This window comes from Ascaphus truei, chromosome 5, assembly GCF_040206685.1.
Source record: "Ascaphus truei isolate aAscTru1 chromosome 5, aAscTru1.hap1, whole genome shotgun sequence".
NCBI lineage: Eukaryota > Metazoa > Chordata > Amphibia > Anura > Ascaphidae > Ascaphus > Ascaphus truei.
Window position 1 is genome coordinate 9,733,359 of NC_134487.1, and position 22,979 is coordinate 9,756,337.

The 22,979-nt window shown below is 50.4% G+C and overlaps 1 protein-coding gene across 1 annotated transcript in view; it reads left to right on the forward strand.

Moving 5' to 3' along the window:
• The window catches only part of STRIP2 (striatin interacting protein 2), a 126,023-nt gene extending 116,046 nt beyond the window's left edge, over nucleotides 1-9,977 (forward strand). The window contains exons 17-19 of the mRNA XM_075598933.1: nucleotides 5,480-5,584; nucleotides 7,216-7,420; nucleotides 7,789-9,977. Coding sequence (XP_075455048.1) covers nucleotides 5,480-5,584; nucleotides 7,216-7,420; nucleotides 7,789-8,039 — 561 coding nt within the window. The 3' untranslated portion in view covers nucleotides 8,040-9,977. The remainder of the gene's footprint in view (nucleotides 1-5,479; nucleotides 5,585-7,215; nucleotides 7,421-7,788) is intronic.
• The last annotated feature ends 13,002 nt before the right edge of the window (nucleotides 9,978-22,979 follow it).

Consider the following 22,979-nt stretch of genomic DNA (forward strand, 5'->3'; position numbering starts at 1 on the left):
TACTGCCCGACCCGTACTGCCCGACCCGTACTATCAGACCCGTACTATCAGACCCGTACTATCAGACCCGTACTGCCCGACCCGTACTATCAGACCCGTACTGCCCGACCCGTACTGCCCGACCCGTACTGCCCGACCCGTACTGCCCGACCCGTACTGCCCGACCCGTACTGCCCGACCCGTACTATCAGACCCGTACTATCAGACCCGTACTATCAGACCCGTACTGCCCGACCCGTACTATCAGACCCGTACTGCCCGACCCGTACTGCCCGACCCGTACTGCCCGACCCGTACTGCCCGACCCGTACTGCCCGACCCGTACTGCCTGACCCGTACTGCCCGACCCGTACTGCCCGACCCGTACTATCAGACCCGTACTGCCCGACCCGTACTGCCCGACCCGTACTGCCCGACCCGTACTGCCCGACCCGTACTGCCCGACCCGTACTGCCCGACCGTACTATCAGACCCGTACTGCCCGACCCGTACTATCTGACCCGTACTGCCCGACCCGTACTGCCCGACCCGTACTATCAGACCCGTACTATCAGACCCGTACTATCAGACCCGTACTGCCCGACCCGTACTGCCCGACCCGTACTGCCCGACCCGTACTATCAGACCCGTACTGCCCGACCCGTACTGCCCGACCCGTACTATCAGACCCGTACTGCCCGACCCGTACTGCCCGACCCGTACTGCCCGACCCGTACTGCCCGACCCGTACTGCCAGACCCGTACTGCCAGACCCGTACTGCCCGACCCGTACTGCCCGACCCGTACTGCCCGACCCGTACTATCAGACCCGTACTATCAGACCCGTACTATCAGACCCGTACTGCCCGACCCGTACTGCCCGACCCGTACTATCAGACCCGTACTGCCCGACCCGTACTATCAGACCCGTACTATCAGGCCCGTACTGCCCGACAAGTACTATCAGGCCCGTACTGCCCGACAAGTACTGCCCGACCCGTACTATCAGACCCATACTGCCAGACCCGTACTGCCCGACCCGTACTATCAGACCCGTACTATCAGACCCGTACTGCCCGACCCGTACTGCCCGACCCGTACTGCCAGACCCGTACTATCAGACCCGTACTATCAGACCCGTACTTTCAGACCCGTACTATCAGACCCGTACTATTAGACCCGTACTGCCCGACCCGTACTGCCCGACCCGTACTGCCCGACCCGTACTATCAGACCCGTACTGCCCGACCCGTACTGCCCGACCCGTACTGTCAGACCCGTACTATCAGACCCGTACTATCAGGCCCGTACTGCCCGACCCGTACTGCCCGACCCGTACTGCCCGACCCGTACTGTCAGACCCGTACTATCAGGCCCGTACTGCCCGACCCGTACTGCCCGACCCGTACTGCCCGACCCGTACTGTCAGACCCGTACTATCAGGCCCGTACTGCCCGACCCGTACTATCAGACCCGTACTATCAGGCCCGTACTATCAGACCCGTACTGCCCGACCCGTACTATCAGACCCGTACTGCCCGACCCGTACTGCCCGACCCGTACTGCCCGACCCGTACTATCAGACCCGTACTATCAGACCCGTACTATCAGACCCGTACTATCAGACCCGTACTGCCCGACCCGTACTGCCCGACAAGTACTATCAGACCCGTACTGCCCGACAAGTACTGCCAGACCCGTACTGCCCGACCCGTACTATCAGACCCGTACTATCAGACCCGTACTATCAGACCCGTACTGCCCGACCCGTACTGCCCGACCCGTACTATCAGACCCGTACTATCAGACCCGTACTGCCCGACCCGTACTATCAGACCCGTACTGCCCGACCCGTACTATCAGACCCGTACTGCCCGACCCGTACTGCCCGACCCGTACTGCCCGACCCGTACTGCCCGACCCGTACTGCCCGACCCGTACTGCCCGACCCGTACTATCAGGCCCGTACTATCAGACCCGTACTATCAGACCCGTACTATCAGACCCGTACTATCAGACCCGTACTGCCCGACCCGTACTGCCCGACAAGTACTATCAGACCCGTACTGCCCGACAAGTACTGCCAGACCCGTACTGCCCGACCCGTACTGCCCGACCCGTACTATCAGACCCGTACTATCAGACCCGTACTATCAGACCCGTACTATCAGACCCGTACTGCCCGACCCGTACTGCCCGACCCGTACTATCAGACCCGTACTATCAGACCCGTACTGCCCGACCCGTACTATCAGACCCGTACTGCCCGACCCGTACTATCAGACCCGTACTGCCCGACCCGTACTGCCCGACCCGTACTGCCCGACCCGTACTGCCCGACCCGTACTGCCCGACCCGTACTGCCCGACCCGTACTGCCCGACCCGTACTGCCCGACCGTACTATCAGACCCGTACTGCCCGACCCGTACTGCCCGACCCGTACTGCCCGACCCGTACTGCCCGACCCGTACTGCCCGACCCGTACTGCCCGACCGTACTATCAGACCCGTACTGCCCGACCCGTACTGTCAGACCCGTACTGCCCGACCCGTACTGCCCGACCCGTACTATCAGACCCGTACTGCCCGACCCGTACTGCCCGACCCGTACTATCAGACCCGTACTGCCCGACCCGTACTGCCCGACCCGTACAATCAGACCCGTACTATCAGACCCGTACTATCAGACCCGTACTATCAGACCCGTACTGCCCGACCCGTACTGCCCGACCCGTACAATCAGACCCGTACAATCAGACCCGTACAATCAGACCCGTACTATCAGACCCGTACTATCAGACCCGTACTATCAGACCCGTACTGCCCGTCCAAGAACTATCCATCCCGTACAAACCATCCCGTACTATCAGACCCGTACTATCCGACCCGTACTATCAGACCCGTACTGCCCGACCCGTACTGCCCGACCCGTACTGCCCGACCCGTACTATCAGACCCGTACTGCCCGACCCGTACTGCCCGACCCGTACTATCAGACCCGTACTGCCCGACCCGTACTGCCCGACCCGTACTATCAGACCCGTACTGCCCGACCCGTACTGCCCGACCCGTACTATCAGACCCGTACTATCAGACCCGTACTGCCCGACCCGTACTATCAGACCCGTACTGCCCGACCCGTACTGCCCGACCCGTACTGCCCGACCCGTACTATCAGACCCGTACTGCCCGACCCGTACTGCCCGACCCGTACTATCAGACCCGTACTGCCCGACCCGTACTGCCCGACCCGTACTATCAGACCCGTACTATCAGACCCGTACTGCCCGACCCGTACTATCAGACCCGTACTATCAGACCCGTACTATCAGACCCGTACTGCCCGACCCGTACTGCCCGACCCGTACTGCCCGACCCGTACTGCCCGACCCGTACTGCCCGACCCGTACTATCAGACCCGTACTGCCCGACCCGTACTGCCCGACCCGTACAATCAGACCCGTACTATCAGACCCGTACTGCCCGACCCGTACTGCCCGACCCGTACTGCGCCCGTCCAAGAACTATCCATCCCGTACAAACCATCCCGTACTGCGCGGGTCCCGTACTATCCGTCCCATACTGCGTGCGTCCCGTACTATCCGTCCCATACTGCGTGCGTCCCGTGCTATCCGTGTCCCGTGCGGCCCTGACATTTATAACGAATGTTTCGGCTGCTTGGCAAGCAGATGCAAAATATCGGTGCAGGTGTGTAACAGGGGACTTATCCCTGTTCAGTAATGTGCCTTTAATCCAGCAGTGTGGTGGTTAACTCCTGGTAGTCAATTAATAAACACCACCTGCCTGATTAGATGGCTTAGAAAGCCTGTCTTTTGAGACAGGAAGTAGGACTCCTTAGCTCTGACAGAGAGCTGACCCATGGAGCTGATTTCAAGACACAGGGAAAACTACTGCACCTGAAGCTGAACCAGGAAGTGAGATTTTCCCTCCAAGAAACAGATAAGACTTTTATTCTTAAGAGACTGCTTATATCTGCTTATTTCATGCTATGTGTTTGGGGCTGGGAGAAATGCTTGACTAAGGGAGATGTGAATTATTGCATAGTGTTTCACTAGAAATACTCCCAAGTGAATAGAAGCTTTGTTCCCCCCCCTGTGTGTGGATGAATTTCCTGATGAAAAGGAAAAGGCACAATAAAGCCTTATTATAATTTCACATTATAAACGACTCCAAGTGTGTACCTCTGTGAACGTCCGTCTACAAGGTGTAATAGACACATACTATTGCTCACACTATTTGTATGTATCTGGTCCAAGGGGGCGCGCGCGGGAGGGGAAGCTGGCCAGGCAGGGGGCGCTACGCACCGGCAGGGGGATGTGTCGGGGAGTGCACAGGTCGCCTCTCCGTGACTTTACCAAACAACAACAGAACAGTTGGAGGTTAAGTGGAAGTGGCCACTTAACCCCTTTTGTAGGCAGCCACTCGTGAGAGCCGTGTGCTGATAGTGTAGTGGATGAATGGAACAGACCCCCAGTAGATGTGGTAGGGGGTCACTGAGCACACTGTTACAGAACGCTTTGTGTTCACCGGACAGTCCAGTTTGCACAAGTCTGTAGAAAAGCATAAATCTGGCATAAAGAAAGCAGAAACGGGGCTGGTTAAAATCACCATGATGCTTTCTTGTAAAAGGAAGAGAAACCGGCTGTAAAACCTTCTACTTTGTTATGCGACGTGAACCTGTCCCAGCCGAGCTCTTCCCATTTAATACAGGGATTTATTGGGGTCTGAGGTCTTACACCGGTGGTTGGGAAATGGGCAGAGCTTCCTGTACCTGACGCTGACCCACTGACCCCTAAGCCAGGAGCGCCCCCCCCCTCCCCCTCTGCTCTCCCAGGTGGGACACTGACCGCACTGAATTTCCATCGCTGGTCTTTTCTAGCAAATTGTCACTTCAGCAAACGGCGCCAAACCTCTCCCGAGTGTGGGTCGCGCCGGACCCTCGCTACGCGGGTAATCGATAACACGGTGTATAGTTCCCACGTGCAGGTCCCACCCCACACACCCAACGCCGTTCCAGCGTCCCAAACGGCACTGCCCTGTGGTTATTACCGTGCGCTGGAGGCCCACGGGGCAGATCCGCCTCGCACCTTCATCTAAAAACATTTCGCGGGTTTTCTTTTCCCTGATGAATCTGATGCTATTTTTTGGGGAGGGGGCTGCACTGCTGTGGTCCAGATTTTGCAGTTGGGAGACGCTAGTAAATCCGTTTGATATCTCGGATCTGTGTAGAAAATACTCAGCATCACTATATACAACGATCAATTTAAGGATGAATGTTTCCTCCCCAAGAAGAATCCCCCTCCAGCGTTGAAGAGGTTAAAAAGACAGCCTGGTTGCTTTTGTGGGACGCTCGCTCCCCGCCTACGAGAATAACGCCGTTACTGGTGTCTCTAACGCACGGGGGGCAGGGGGGTGCATCAGGGAAGGTCTCCCGGAGGACAAACTGTTTCTGACGCTGCTTCTTCTTTCCACGTTGCAGGAGACCGGAGACAACAATCAGTTCTGCTGGAGAAACTTGTTCTCCTGCATCAACCTGCTGAGAATCCTCAACAAGCTCACCAAGTGGAAGCACTCGCGCACCATGGTGAGGGCCGAGTATCCGCCTCTGGCGCCCCCGGAGGGAGCAGGGGCAAATGGGCACGTGTTTACTAAGCAGTGCTATGCCGTAAGACACCTTCTGGTGCCATGGGATCATTGCTGGCGCTCTGACTTGAATGGGGGGGGTAAGGCGTCTGGCGGCAGAGCACCGCTTGGTGGATATGGGCCCATTTTCTCGTTATCGCCTAAACTGTTAACAAAGATGTTTGCTGTTGGACTTGGGTCGGGTCCTTATAGGAGCGGCTCCGTGAGTAAAGACACCGACTGGTAACAGTGACACAGAGTGGGAAGCAGGGGAACCTGGTTAAATTCCCGGTGTCCTTGGGCAAGTCACTTAATCTCCCTGTTCCTCAGGAACCAACAACATGTAAGCTCTCCCCGCGGGGCAGGGACCCGGGCCAACAAAAAATGCTATGTATACTGTCAGCGCTAGACCAGAACAAGCGTATTGTTGTTATTGCTGCCGTTGTGAATTTTCCCAGAAATGTCTCATTACTCCGCCCAAGTCGCTGCGTGTTTGGAGTCGCTGCAGCGTGTCCACCGCTTCTGATTTGTGATTCCTTAGCCAGGCCTGTGCAGGGCGCGGTGAGCACTGATCACGGGGTTTCTAGGTTGTAACATCTTCCAATACATCAACCTGCGAGTTCTTTATCGTTTTGTAGACGGTGTATAAACCGCTTAAAAACGTAACACGTCTCTTTGTTATTAGTACACGTAAGATACACATGAAGAATTGGTGTGTAACATGTTGGATGTTGTTTGGCGGTTTTGGTGTAAATTTGATTGACGGAAAACAAAAAATAGTTTTGTCCGTAACTGTTGTGAATAAAACAAATCTGCTTTATAACTTCCTGCCCGGTGCATCAAAAAGCCGTAGTGCAGGGGTGCACTGAACCCCAGTCCTCAAGGGCCACCAAGAGGTCAGATTATAAGGATATCCCTGCTTCAGCACCAGTGGCTCAATCGGTCCCTGCTTCAACACAGATGGCTCAGTCTTTGACTGAATGAAGAAGGGGCATACTTATTTCCAAAATAAAGAGATTTATTAAAGCATACACAACGTTTCGACCCTAAGGTCTTTGTCAGGCCACTTTTTGCACTTGACAAAGACCTTATGGTGGAAACGTTGTGTATTCTTTAATAAATCTCTTTATTTTGGGAATCCGCGTGCCCCATCTTCATTCCCTTTTGTACGCCGTGGGTTGGACGCAGCCGATCGTACATTGATGGGAGCGCCAGTAATTGTATCTCTTTATCATATTGAGGTGTGCCTCATTTACTCTTTGTTATATCAGCCTTTGACTGAGCCACTGATTGAGCCACCTATACTGAAGCAGGGATATCCTGAAAACCTGACCTGTTGGTGGCCCTGGAGGACTGTAGTAAGCCGCCCCTGCCATAACGGTCTTGTATGCTTAGGGTGACCACACGTTCTGGTTTTTAGGCATTTGTCCCGGGCCCCGACTTTTCTGGCCACTGTCCCGGTTTTTGCCGGGAAAAATATGGTCACCTTATATATGCCTCAAAATCGATGGTGGTCAAGACTGCAATGTAACCGTTGAGTGTGTGGCCAGGACAGGGTTAACCAGACGGGATAAAACTCTTCTCTGTTGGCAGATGCTGGTGGTGTTTAAATCCGCCCCCATTTTGAAACGCGCGCTGAAGGTGAAGCAGGCGATGATGCAGCTGTACGTCCTGCGGCTGCTCAAACTCCAGACCAAGTACCTGGGGAGGCAATGGCGGAAAAGCAACATGAAAACCATGTCTGCCATCTACCAGATGGTGCGGCATCGTATGAACGATGACTGGGCCTACGGCAATGGTGAGCAGCCGCGCTGTGTGCGCGGGATCATCGGGACACGGCGGGGAACGTCGTAAAACCCCCGAAAGGAAGATGTTATAACCTAATAACCCGATGCAAGGTTCCCTTTTTTTTTGTAACGATATTTATTGAATGAAGTATAAATGGCAAATACAGAAAACGAAGATAGTTTGAAAGAGACAGTAAGAGAGGATTCTGGGATACATGAGATTGTTCAACCAGAGAGCGCCACCCAAACACCAGGTTTGCGCCCAGCCACGCCAATGTAAAGCGCCACCCGTCTCTCCATTAAACGGTATGACTGCCTCAAACCTACCCCCAAAAAATGGTCTCTTGTTCATTATTTTTTTTCCTCCCCCTTCTATTAGATCTTGACGCTAGACCGTGGGACTTCCAGGCCGAGGAATGCACCCTGCGAGGAAACATAGAGAACTTCAACAACCGCAGGTACGAGAAGAACCCCAGCGGGGAGTTTGCCCCTGTAGATAACTGTCTGCAGAGCGTGGTGGGACAGCGGCTGGAGCTGCCCGACGATTTCCATTACACCTACGAGCTCTGGTTGGAAAGGGAAGTGTTCTCCAAACCCATCCACTGGGATGAGCTCCTGCAGTATTCCTGACTCATGGCCGACCCCTGCTGCTCACGACGCCGCAGCACATCGCTTAGCAGATCAGCATGGAAAAGGTCAATTTAAAAACACGAGCACCTTACAAATGAAAGGTGCCAAGCTGCGGAAATCCCCGCACCACCCCTTCCTGGGGATCCCCCAGACCAGTCCTTTTGGACTCGTCCATTTTAGCTTTGTTAATGATTTTCTGCGATGTGATGGACAATCTACAAGAGGTCCCAGAAGACCACGAAGACTTTGTGTTAGACACGTCAACAGTTCACAGTCAGTGCACTTCCCCGTTAGTAGATGAGTGGAGTGATTGAATTTGCAGTTCAGAGTCGGCATTTATAAGGAAAGTTGGGTTCGTTCAGGAGGTCATTGAGGCGGGGGGGAGTGACTTTTTTTAACGCCAAGAGGTCGAAGACGGAGGAAAAGTGCGCCCAAGATATGAGAATATTGTTCTATATGAACACTTACACTGACCGTACTGATGGACGATGAATTCCCTGATGCACAAGATTACATGTTTTAAACGGAAAGGGGGATTTTTCATTTTCTTGCATTTTTTGTGTTTTTGTTTTTTTAACAAAGGTCGTGTAAAGTCCTCGTAGGAGTACTTGTCCAGGAGAATTCTAGGTGTGGCAGGTTGGGCTACTTTCCTTTGGACCTCTACATGAAGAATTCTTCCGAGATCTGCTGTATCTGTACACAATCGTCCTTGTTGCCAAAGTGAACTGATGACGGTGACCTGTTTATTAGAGTGATTAAAAAAAAGATGTTAAACATCGGTGTGAAGCAGGGGGTCTCCGAAGCTGACCCCCATTCATTTCCGCTCCGGGACCCCCTGCTTCCAGAGAGAGACGTCCGCAAGGGGTGCCGGCAGCCGCTCCGCTCGCTAGCTGGGGTTCACGTAATGGACGCTTTTCAAAGCTTCCGCGTCCTGCGGGGCAATAGAAAGCAGTGACCTCATGCGGTGCGGCTTCCTATTGGCCCAGGTGACAGGGGGGCTTTAACCTTGCAGGAGCACCCCCCTTCAGAGGTCTGTATCTCAGGAAGGGAGTCCCCAGAGCTGAAATGTAATGGGTTCAGCTCCGGAGACCCCCTGTTTCATACCTACAGCAGGTTAAAGAATAACACATTTTTAAAAAGTGCATGAATTGCTCCTTTTAAAATAATCCTTTTTATTTACAATAGAAAAATAAAAAATAAAGATCCCAGTCGCCTATTAAACATGCCACGGTCCGTAGTGTTTTGGGGAGTTTTACAGTCTTTATCTTGTGTCGTTCGTTTGATGATAATACTGTTTGTCCGTCCTCCGCTAAATAGTTTTTCCTCTTTGACGAATCGTGGCATCTTCGTTACTTTACAGAGAGAGGGACGTGTGTGACGAGCATGAATTAAGCGCACCCAGAGACCAGCAAAAAAAACGTTTCCTTTTCCTCCTGATACAAATAAATCAAATGTATTATTTTTGGGGGGAAGATTTGAATTTTTCTCAGGAAGCTAATTAAACTAACCCGCGATTTCCCGAATAGAGGTGTGACCTGCTTTGCAGAGCTGGGAAAATCAAGGTAAAAAAACCATTGCCACGGCAAACACGTGGAATAAAAGAAATATAGGTTGTATTGTGATACCCCTGATGAAGGTAAAATAGCCCATCAGAACCATATTGCCATTCGTTTTATATTCATCTTTGCTTTAACCCTTTCATTGAGAGCAGATTATATTTATACAACGTCATTTTTGAGAAATTGAATCAAAATATAAAACGGTTCATGGTTTTTGTGTTCTATATACTTGTTATTTAAAAGATACTTTAAAGTGCCGTTTAACCTGTGAGAGAGACTGGCACACTGGGTATTTATTTAGTAACTGGGTATTTATTTAGTTACCGTGATCCTGCTGCTGTTCAAATTGAGATATGTAATAAAGAGATTTTAAGTGAAATACTTCATGTTTGTGGTGCTTCATTTCTGATGAAGTGAAGATTTATTAAAGACAGAAGTACGGCGAACGTGAGGATTTGCCAGCCCGTGCATTTAACACTTTCACAGCCGAACAGGCTAGCCCACGCCATCATCTCCCCCACATGTGACTATGTGGTCAATAATTGGAATGGCGCCAATATTCTCTTCCCCACCCACCGAAGACGAATAAATAAAAACGGACAACGGAAGGTAGAAGTTGCGCCATCTTATTCCAACTCCGGTTTTCAGTCCTTCCGTTGTGCGGATTATTTCTGCCGGACAGGAATTAACCCTTTGAGTGCACCAGGACATGGCTGCTACGTCATGGGTTTTGGCGTCCTACAGATGGGACGCAATCTAAACTGGTGGCGGACGGGAGGGGTATGACTCCTGCCCTTCCGTTATCGGTGCGTTCACGATCAGGGTTCCGGAGGCGCCGTGGCAACTCTGGGCTCATCCGCCACTCCAAAGGGTTGAACACGAAGGGGCCGATTCCATATGTGGGGAAGCAGCTGATATGGGGGTTTTCGGTCAAAATTGCCTAATCGGCCTCTTCGGCACACATTGAATCGGTCCCTAAGGGTTAAATTCTATAACCCCCCCTGAAGCCAATAGGAATTGCACTATAGAATTACCCATTAAGAAACAGCCAATTAAAATCCCACGTGAGCACTTTCACATCTCTGACAGGTCTGGAATCCTGCCCTTCCCCATTATCTCTTGGAATACAATGCTTCCACTGCAGCCAAGGATTCTAGGAAGTGACATGCAAATGAGCACACTGTCACCTTTTGCTTCAAATACATTTTAACATGGAACCCTATAAGCTTATGCGTGCCGTATTACACAGCTTTTCGGCACAGCCTTATTTAAAGAAGAGCAGAGCCAGTAACCTGCTAACAGACCGCTTGTGCGACCTTTTGGGTTCCTCTAAGAAACAAACTGTTGGGTAACTTTATTTCAGCACATAATATTGCCTGCCAAATGTCTGATTGTACCCCCCCCCCTCGCCCGCGCACCTATAGATAAAACGAGTAGGAAAATGTGGGATTTCGTATTGCTGGAGAAGAAGAAATTTTCACAGAAACCAGCTTCCAGCATGTAATAGGATTTTGGAACCTTTTCTAGACTATTTAAATCATTTAGTTTCATGGTATGAATAAGGCGAGAGCTGATCTGAACTTGGAATACTTTATTAATAATGTAAACCAAAGACTTTCTGTATAAACGGTAAGGATTTAAAGGTTCTCGCTGCTTTCTGATGCCTGCGATGTTTTATATAACGACGTTGTTTTGTAATCTCTTACCTTAGGTGACATTCATATACATAGTTACATAGTTACATAGTTACATAGTAGATGAGGTTGAAAAAAGACGTAGGTCCATCAAGTTCAACCTATGCTAAATTTAGACGACAGATACTTTATCCTATATTTGTATTTACAGTATTTTGAGCCAGAGGAAGGCAAACAACCCCCCCCCCCCCCCCGGTAAACATCATCCAATGATATCTCATAATGAGAAAATTACATTCCTTCCTGACTCCAAATATTGGCGATCAGATTACTCCCAGGATCAACAGATACTTTATCCTATATCTATACTTACTTATTGATCCAAAGGAAGGCAAACAAAAAAACCCCATTAAGGGGAAAAATTAATTCCTTCCTGACTCCAAGAATTGGCAATCGGATTAATCCCTGGATCAACATCCTTCCCATGTATACTTATTTGGTATATCCCTGTATACCTTTCCCATCTAAAAAGATGTCCAACCTTTTTTTGAACAAATCTATTGTATCTGCCATCACAGTCTCCATGGGTAATGAATGCCACAGTGTAACTGCCCTTACTGTAAAGAACCCTTTCCTTTGTTGCTGGTGAAATTTCATTTCTTCCAACCTTAAGGGATGGCCCCGAGTCCTTTGTACTGCCCGTGGGATGAATAGTTCTTTTGAAAGCTCCTTGTATGGTCCCCGAATATATTTGTATATAGTTATCATATCCCCTCTTAGACGCCTCTTTGCTAATGTAAATACATCTAATTTAGCTAGCCTCTCATAAGTTAGATTGTCCATCCCCTTTATTAATTTGGTGTTTTTTTAAATATTTTATTTACCAGACAGATACAGAACTGGTATATTAAGTGAGAAATGGTGCTCAAAACCGCATGTAAACTCTATAAAAATATCAAAAATATGAATGTATAAGTCCATCAGTATCCGGATAACATAATGAGTGTCCAGTGACACAAAATTCCTACATATAGTGCATTCCAGAGAAGGATACGTGTCTAGTGGTGTCCCCCTGACTACCACATAATGTGGCATATAATATGTTCCCAATTGGGCATAAAGATTGTAGGATAAATGCTGTTTCCAGAGTAACAATTATAAAGGGCTATTGCCCATTACCTGTCAGCTTGGTCACAGGAGAGTCCAGCTGTTGTTTGCAGCCAATGAGGAGGGACGTTGAGTCAGCGCGACTCATCGGTGCTGATTACGTCATTCCAGGGAGCGAACCTTGGCCTCGTGCAGACACATTTCCCAGAACACCTTCCTACTGTCTCTTTACGTTCCTCCTAGTTAACAATTAGATTGTAAGCTCTTCGGGGCAGGGACTCATTTTCCTAAATGGCACTTTTATGTCTGAAGCACTTCTTCCCATTATGTGTTATTTGTATTATTTGTTATTTATATGATTGTTACGTGTATTACTGCTGTGAAGCGCTATATACATTAGTGACGCTATATAAATAAAGACATACATGATGTAGGTGACACCAGTGTGTAAGGTGATGGTCCCAACTCTCGGGAGTCAAGAACAGAGCACATAGTCCTCCCTGTCTGAGTTATTTACGAATGCCCCTTCGATACGAGCAGAAAAGCTGAGACGTTCATGAATGTCACAAGGACCACTCTCTAATAATCCATTTAAAAAAGGGGGGGGGGGAAATACTATAAATACGTATTGCTGCTTTCATTGCTATGGATTTGGGTAACCACTGTAACGATCGTGCTCGCCACAAACCAGGACTGGACCGCGGGGCTGAGGTGGGGATGTGAAAACACCGACCTCAGGCCACGGAGTCGGGTCCGGAGTGCGTATTTCATGGTCAAACGTAGCCGGGTCAGGATTGGAGAAGACAGGGTAGTCTGTAGACAAGCCGGGGTCAGGGTTGGAGAAGGCAGGATTAACGTTATCAGGCTGGGGTCAAGGCAGATGGCATGGGAGCGATGGTCATGGATACAGGCTGGGGTCAAGGCAGATGGCATGGGAGCGATGGTCGTGGATACAGGCAGGGTTCGGCAAAGGGAAGGCAGGTGCGTAGCGCTTCAGCAAAGTGGGGGAGGAGGGCAGTGAACATCCAGTGGTGTATCTGAGCCGCAAGTTGCTGCCCAGAGAGGTGGCTTATGCCACCATTGAGAAGGGGTGTTTGGCGACCGTGTGGGCTCTGAGACAACTTCAGCCCTATCTCTACGGCAGGCCATTCACTGTGATCACAGACCACAACCCGTTAAGTTGGCTTCAAAGGGTGTCCGGGGAAAATGCCACGTTACTGCGCTGGAGTCTTGCTTTGCAAGAGTTTGACTTCACCATCCAGTATAAGAAGTGAGCATGGCAATGCCGATGGCCTTTCCCGGCAGGACAATCCCTACGAACTGACAACCTCAAGAGCTGCCAGGCCAGCCCAACCACCGGACGAGGTGGTCGGGGCAGAGCCTGCACTTTGAGTTGGGAGAGGTGTGGCGGGAGAGGGTTAACCAGGACAATAATAAAGGTATTATACCCGGCTGGTTAACCCTAATCCCTGTTGAGACTGAAGGGGTTCAAATGTATTGTCCCCCTCATATCATGTTTTCCCCTACACTATTGTTTTTGTCCCTGTTTTGCAGCTCTGAAGCTGGCTGCAGTTACCCTGAATGAATATGTGCTAACTGTATTTGTGACACAAGGGGGAGCCTCTAGCGCTGAACCAAGCGCTAAGTGAAGAAGCGTGCCTATGAAGAAGTGGCTGCTTTGAAGTATAGGTATCACTTCCTAAGCCGTAGACCTCTAAACCGCAAAGTCAATTGGATAAGTGGTTTGCGGTCCAGCTGAAGTGCCTTCTTGTCAAAATGTATCCAGCGGTCTTGTTATCCCCTTAAGCTGAATTGTTGGCGTGTGTCTGTGGTTAAGGATCAAAGCCAGCACGGATACATTGTATGCCGGCTTGTAACACAGACCAATTATAGGTCAAACCTCAACCCACATCAGAACCCGTTCAATTAAGTGGGTAACTTGTGCTAGCACTCTAATTTTTGGAGTGCAGTTAGTCACACATGAACCATGAACATACATATGAATTTTATATTTGTAACATATGCAGAACATACATTTATGAAGATACTGTATTTCAATGATGTTTTAAATGTGAAGGCAGGAACCCTTTCCTGCCGGTCCGGCAATGAATCCATTAACATGCCCATATGTTATGGATGAATGAGCTGAGGGATTTTTCATCTCTGGACTTCAATGGGCACCCTGCTAAGGTGGTGCCCCTGTGTCTAGGGAAGTCCGGAGTTGAAAAGCCTCAGAGACCCTAGGTGTTAGGGTGGCTGGGATATTTGTAAGTATCGGATACCGGTGCAAAGTATGGGCACTTCACACTTGGTAGCCAAACCCCAGACTTACTGTTGCCAGGTAAGAGGTTGGGCCCGGTATGCTAAGTAGCTCAGGTGTGAGGTTAGCACATGCTCTGTGCAAACCGGGAAGCAACTTCCGCCGTCTTTGTAAGGTACTGGCAAGTCTGGGATAGGTGGGGACAATTATTCCCACGAGAGGATTGGGTGTATATGCTAGGTATAGGACCCGTAACCCTAAGATTCAACCAAGAAATGTCCAAGTTCAGCAGTTCCGGAGTGTGAGGGGTTAACTACATCGTAACCAAGGATTGCACCCCTCTTCCAGAATTCGTTTGAGCTAAGGATTCCCTAACGAATCCTGTAAGGACATTACGAAATTATTCCTTTTGGCGGAGATAGAGGGCTGGCAAGTTGCGCCCCTAGCCAAGGACTATCGCGCGGCTCACATCGCGCACCCACTTGCAGGGGTCCCCAGAGACTTTTTTTCGTTCCGTGGACATTTTATTTCGTTTCCCCATCCCAGTAAGTGTATATTGAGTGTAATTGTGAAGTATTGTGTGTTTGTCTTAAAAGGAAATAAATTACAATTTATTTTACCCGCCGTGTCCTGCTCGGTCCAGAATCCCGGTATTTATTTGTGGGTAAGACCTGGTCTCCCGTGACAGGGGGGAATACTATAAATACGTATTGCTGCTTTCATTGCTATGGATTTGGGTAACCACTGTAACGATCGTGCTCGCCACAAACCGGGACCGGACAGCGGGGCTGAGGTGGGGATGTGAAAACACCGACCTCAGGCCACGGAGTCGGGTCTGGAGTGCGTATTCCGTGGTCAAACGTAGCCGGGTCAGGATTGGAGAAGACAGGGTAGTCCGTAGACAAGTCGGGGTTGGAGAAGGCAGGGTTAACGTTATCCAGGCTGGGGTCAAGGCAGACGGCACAGGAGCGATGGTCATGGATACAGGCAGGGTTCGGCAACAGGAAGGCAGGTGCATAGCGCTTCAGCATAGTAGCTGCAGCGTAGAAATGGCCTCTGCAAGAAGAACGGCAGTAGGCCATGATGAAGGCCTCTCCAAGGGGGATATGCAGACAGGCCTCCGGAAACAACAATGCAGACCTCTGCACAAGGAATATGCAGACAGGCAACAGGAACAACGATGCAGGCCTCTGCAAGGAGAATATGCAGGCAGGCCAGAGGAACCAAGAAGCAAGTGCTGGGAACTCCAGCGCTTCAGCAAGGGAAACAGGAACGGCTAAGGCAAGAGTGTTTGTGGCAAATACAGTAGAACTTGGTTTATGCTCAGCAACTTCTTGGGGGGAAGGGATGACTCTATATAGCACACCTAGCGAATAGGGACAGAGCTGCACAGGAGGCATGCAGAGTGCACTGACTGCAGGAGCAGGGGGGGTTTGTCTGGAAACTCCATAGCTCTGTAAGGAAGGCATTCCAGCCAAAACCAGGGGCGGATTCCTTACAGCCACATACATTGTTCTTGTTTGTCAGAAATTAGGTTGGACACTGACCCCAAATCTTGAGAAGACCTGTCATCAGCCTGCGTTCAAGGGGGTTCCTGAGGGAAATCTCATGCTGGATATTTTTCAAATCAAATCGGTTTATTTGTTTTCACATTGTGTGTGTGACCCTCACTGTGACGGTAGGGGCAGCCTCACACAATAAAGGTGACGCCAGGCTGGTTGCCCCAAAGCTGTGTGTAATGGCCGCCTCTGTGAGGCTCATTTTGGCCTGTATGTTATGTGTTTTGTGTAAACGCTTCCAGGAGATAGCTTTATCACCGTGTGATATCTGGAAGCGGGAAACTGTGTGTCTTGGGAAACTGGGATTGCAAAAAAGCACTTTTATTCCCCGCACATTTAGTAAGCCAGCAATGTCCTTTGTGTTTCTAGTATTTCTCTGTGTGCAGACACAGTAATTCACTTAGCTGGGCTGCATACGGAGAAATACCGGTTCGTCGCAGAGCTTGGGAGCGGCTTGAGTGCCTGAACAATCGTGAGTGGGGAAGGGCTGAGAGTCAGGTCCGGGAACTGGTTCTCGGTGGTGCAGAGCCCTTGTTCGCTGAGACGCTGTCGCGCCTACCCCACGGGGGTATAGGGCTGTCCAGGGGAACCTTTGCCAGGTCTCAGCCCCATAGGCATGATTCCCATCGGCCAGTTCGAATTTCCCACTCGCCAGTAGCTAACTCCCCGATGGGCGGTCCAGAGTCCGTAGGCCGGCCCCCTCCTCTGATTGGTGCAGCCGGGTGAGCCCTCTTCCTCCGATTGGCTGCAACGTCACGAACTGTGTTCTGATTGGTCGGCGGCCTTTGATCCAGCGACAAGATAGGAGATCGAGGCCTATGTAAGGGGCACGGAGGATTAGAGCAGGAGTTGATCCTGGAGCGTGGACCGGAGACTGTGATGTCACGATTGGCGGGCTATTTGAAAGTTCTACTTGTCGCATAGCACTGAGAAGACGGGGAAGAAGCTGTACAGGGCAAGCCTACGAAGCAGGCCCCTGCACCTAGTTGAGGTTAGATTCTTCCCCCTCAGGCCCCAGTTGGTGAGTGTTACACTGTGATTATGTTATTTGTGTGTTTGCTGGCTTGCCAGAATAAACTTTAGTTTATTCTACTACAGTGTCCCGTCTGGTGATTGTGATCTCGGTGTATTGTATTGTACTGTATGTCTTTATTTATATAGCGCCATTAATGTACATAGCGCTTCACAGCAGTAATACACGTGGTAATCAAATAAATAACAGATAATATAAATAACAGATCATGGGAATAAGTGCTTCAGACATAAAAGTAACATTAAGGAAGAGGAGTCCCTGCCCCGAGGAGCTTACAGTCTAATTGGTAGATAGGGAGAACGTACAGAGACAGTAGGAGGGAGCTCTGGTAAGTGCGTCTGCAGGGGGCCAAGCTTTATGTATCATGTGTTCAGAATATCCACAGTGCTATTCATATGCTTCTTTAAGCAGGTGTGTTTTAAGGTGGGTATAAAAGGTGGATAGAGAGGGTGCTAGTCGGGTACTGAGGGGAAGGGCATTCCAGAGGTGCGGGGCAGTCAGTGAAAAAGGTTTAAGGCGGGAGAGGGCTTTAGATACAAAGGGGGTAGAAAGAAGACATCCTTGAGCAGAACGTAAGAGTCTGGATGGTGCATAACGAGAAATTAGGGCTGAGATGTAAGGAGGGGCAGAAGAGTGTAAAAAGTTCTGGTCTCCTGTGACACTCACTACCCGGCTCTAAAGGAGGTCACATCACTACTCTGGGGAGGCACTCAGACTCTTACCCATAGTAAGGGATAAAGTAACAGCTTCTTGCATAGTCAGTCCGGATTCCTGGATTAGTAACCCGCCACTATATGCCGCATACTTTTTCCAGACCTATGTGATCAGGCAGGGCTGCCAACAGAAATCGTGGGGCCTAGGACAAACATTTTGAGCCGGGCCTCCCCCCCCCCCCATGTCGAAGGTATGTCCGCTGCCCCCCCCCCCCATTTCACACCTCACGAGCCCCCTCTCTTCCCCCCTTCTTCCTTTGTATTTCTCTCCCTTCCGTCTCACCCCTCACTCTCCCGCCTCGCATATATTTCTCTCCCCTGTGTCTCACTCTTACTCCCTCTTTTCCTCACTCACCCCCTCTCAACTCTCCCTCCGTCAAATCAATTACCCCACGCTCACTCATCCCTCCCCCCTCTCACACAATTCCCCCACAAGATATATATCAAAAAACTTCCCACCCCCAAATATATATGTAACCCTGTTTCCCCCCCTCCTCTGTGAAACTACCCTGATTACTGCTTCGGTGTGGTGCTGAAGCCTACCTGCGGTGTCGGGAGAAGCTGAGCTGCGCGATGTTAAGGGCAATGGGACAGACTTTAGGGACATTTTTTCGTCACAAGGATAGGATATCAGCTCCTGCCATTGCAGTCCATCTACCTCCTGCCCAGTAACGGACACCCAAGCAGAGGCAAGGTGCACACGCATCTTTATTTTCTCTTCCTCCTTCCTTAGAGCAGCACATTATCCTGCTGTGTAGGACTTCTGGATGGTGCCGGCCCTTCCTCTTGGGGCATTCTTGTCTGGATGGTCTCTAGGCCGGCCTAGAGTAATTGCATGCTTACCCCGCAATGGGGAAGATTCACAGCCCTCTTACTCCCTTTCAGGATTCAGAGCCAGACCTTTCCTCCGTACAACATCTCTCCTAGGAGGATAGAGTACCACTCTCCTCTACCTCCTCACTCCAGCAGGAGCTCAGAGGAACACTACCTCTCCCTCTCAAGGTTGAGGGGAACTCCTCTTCTTAGCTCCTCTCTCTCCAAGGGGGAGAGAAAGACTCCTCTAACTTTAGCCTACTCCCCTTAGAAACTTCCAGAAGGGGCGGGCTCATAGACTGTACCCACCTACAATGGGCTGTACACAGGCTACAAGACACCACCTACCTTCCCTCACTTTCTGGGGAAGCAGGAAGGGGGGTCAAGGGCCCACAGATTAACCTGCTAAATGCCTGGATCTTAACAGGACTTACATAGCAGATACACTATGTGGGGAGAAACAGGTACAGCTGGACATACCCTGTTACATCCTCCCCTGGGTGAAAAACCCCAACAACCCCGCTTGGGTCCGAATTTATGGCACCAGTTGTCATCCTGACACTTGCAGAATGACAGAAACAAATACATTCACCAATCAATATACATAATTTTGTACATAGGCTTTGGATTTATTACCCACTGCTAACAGTGATGATCATTTTAACACAACTAAACAATTAACTCTAATTGTAATATTGTGGATCAGGCTTCCTAACAGGCCTCCCATCGTGATCCTTTACCCAAACTGAGTACACCTTAGGAGCACCAGACTCCAGGCGTATCTCTACTCGATCCAAAAATATACATGTCCCGATCATCCATTCACCCATAATGGAGGAAATGCAAGAATCAGTAATACATTCTTCATAACAGGTCTTCTTTTCTAAATAGGCCGTTACATCTAACCTTAACTACTCCCGCCTAAGCTCATCGATCTCTTGCATAATAGGTTCGGCACATATGGAAAATAATATCCCTGGGACTTCCGGAATCTGACTCTAATAGCCCGGTCAGCCCTGCTTACCCTTATTACACCATACCGCCTTCCCTAACCAGGTAACACCCAAAACCCAGGATCCTTGGGATTGGCCTTACGATTGAGACGAGGGGAACCTTTTGGTATGCGAACCCCCATTTTTATCTCGCTCTCTCTCTCTTAAAGAGAGCTTTGGCAGTCTCCTCTGGGGTGAATTTACCTTCCTCCCATCAATGGTCTACAATAGGACCGCTGCGTAGTATAAACGTGGTGTACTTCATATCAGGAGAGTAACCCTGAAATAGGGGATACCACCAAGGGCTCGGTTCAGGGGACACAGACTCAGATCCGGTATTATCTGCTGTGGCCAGTATAGGGGACAGTACCTTTGATGAACCAGAGGGGGAGGACACAAGGGACACCTCTGATGGCGACCCCGAGGATCTCCTGAATGATTGGAAGGAGCCTCTACCACCTGCCCTCTTCATACGACTGGAAGCGGGTATCTGCCCATCAGAATCGGGGTCTTCGCTTTGCCACCTCCCAGTATCAACCTCTGAAGGAAATTTGGTTAGTACAAATCCCTGTGCAGCAGGGTCAATATATCGTACACTCTGCGAACTGCGTACAGATGAAGGGGCAGGGGCAGAGTGGGCCATGTCAAAGTCCTGAATGTCCAGTACTCGGGCGGTGACCAGTGACTGGGATTCAAACACATCTTTATTGGCTGGCATAGCAAGGGGCTTCACATCCCTTTTAACAGCGGACTATCCTCTTGAACGTGTGGGTGCTGCCACTCGGTGGCCTCTTCCCCGTCCAACAAGGGGTGGCACCGGAGCACGGATACACTCTTTTCCCTCTCCATGGGGACTCTTCTTCGCCCGGCTGGCGACATTCTGGTGGTGCCTGGTCCACACACACCGCTCCAGAGTCCAGCGGTGGTGCGTGCGACCGGCTCCGCGAACGCCATCTTGGTTCTGTCACTTCCGGGCGCCATTCTCGCGAGACCTCCGGTACAGCACATGCCCGGCGCCATTGATGATGTCACTTCCGGTAAGACTGGAAGTTCGTCACCGAGCTACGCACCGGATGAGGGCGCTACCAGCGAGTAGGCCGCGCCCAGATCCGCTGTAATGGAAGAACCAGACGGCTCACTCACGGCAAGATAGGGGACATCCAGTGTTGTCTCCGTAGGTGTCATCCGGACATTCGCTACATCATCTGGAACTGGAACTCGGTCCGAAGGCTCCAGAACCTTCGTGTCCACCGGAACGGACACTTCTGGACTTGAACTTTTGTGACTGCACCGGTAAGGAACGGCCTTCCTTCCGTCGGCTCCGCAGCGCATACGTTCTCCTCTAGTGTGACACCTCCACCAGGACGCGATGACAGGGCGAGCAGACTTGATGAACCACCAGACTCTGCGGTCAGCCGAGGGCCCACACCCGACACTCCTGGGGCAGTCCTCTTACCCCTCTTGTTATTCGGTACTGGTCCCAGGCCTGGGACCGACGGTACCATCTCTGAAGGCCGCGACAATTGTGGCAGGGCGCGCAGCATACTCCGCAGCTGAGGTAGAAGGAAACAGGAAGGCGGTCGCATCTGTGGAGGTAGCGGCTCACACTGGGGATGCTGGGGATGCACACAGCTCCGCAGGCATAGGGCTGGCAGGCCGTAGGTAGTAGTTACCGCAGTGCTGACACCTTGCTTCTAAGCCAAAAGATCCTCCAGGCAAACGGCAGTGTGCACAAAGGCATCTCAGATGATACCTCTCTCCAACCCTCACTACCAGGCAGCCGCCTGGGAGGGCATAGTTGGACACCTCCAATTCTGCCATATCTTCAGTAGAAGTAGCCATAGTGTCGTGAAGCTTCACTAACAGCAGGTCTTCTCTCTTACTCTTCTCGAAGTGAAATGGTTCTGGGGTCCGCGCTGCAAACCACTCCCATCTCCAACAACAGCCTCGATTGGCTGCTTCGCACTAGTTCCTCCCCTGGGTGGATGTCAGAGGTGGGGCTTCTAACACTAGCTGGGCTTGGCTTTGTCCTAGGACACTAGTACAAAGTGAAATTAGGCGCAAAGTGAAACTTAGGGGCCTATGCAGAGAGCAGCGCTATTTCGAAATTCGCCGTTTTTTGGAGAAAATCGCGCAGAAAGCAGCAGAAAATGGCGAGTTCCGAAAAACGCGCCAATTTTTCTTTTCTATTTGTAAAACTCGCCTCGCGGCTGGCGAGAACCTCAATCTCGCCAGTTTTAAAAATATCCTAATGCAGAGAGGCGCGAACGGCATCTAGCGGCTGTTCGCGCCAATAAAATGGCGCGATTGTCTCCTTTTTGCCTCGCCAGAAAAAACTGGCAAGAAGCTGCCGCTCGCGGCCATTGCAAAGGGAAAAAAAAGGCGCGAATTTGTTTTTACACGTTTCTGAAGCGCGCATCTCGCCAATTTAAACTCGCCACACGCATCCATGTTAAACATAGCAGAATTCGCACTTTTCTGCATATGGAGAATAAAACTCTCCAAAAAAGCTACTTTTTAATAAATTCGCCAATTTTAAAATTCGCTGCTCTCTGCATAGGCCCCTTTGTCAGTGATCCTTACTTAATAGTGAAGATAATTAAATGTATATCACAAATGTGAATAGATAAAAATACTCGTGCAATGTGAAATACAAACAGAATACAGGCATAACCCGCTTTAAGGACACTCACTTTAAGTACACTCGCGAGTAAGTACATATCGCCCAATAGTCAAACGGCAGCTCACGCATGCGCCTGTCCGCACGTACTGAACAGCAAAGTTGAACTCCCTACCTGCACCGAAGCTGTGAGCAAGCGGGGAGACTATAGAGCCTGTTACACATGCGTTATTTACATCAGTTACGCACGTATATAACGATTGCAGTACAGTACATGCATCGATAAGTGGGAAAAAGGTAGTGCTTCCCTTTAAGTACATTTTCGCTTTACATACATGCTCCGGTCCCATTGCGTACGTTAATGCGGGGTATGCCTGTACATTATGAACCCCCTGCTCAAAGCCTCTGGTGGGATTCGTCTTCACTTGTCCCCGGTAGTTGAATGTGTTTCACAGATTCCAGGAGGAGCATGGAGGGGAAACAAGAAACACACAAAGGAAATGTAAGTGTACAGGTGCTTCCAATCAATGAATGGGATGTTGGAAAACTTGGCTCTACTGAAATGCCTACTCACAGACTGTAAGAAATAACTGAGCAATGTGCAGGGCGGTGTTACTCTCTTCCCAGCAAGTGGTGCGATGTGAGGCAGT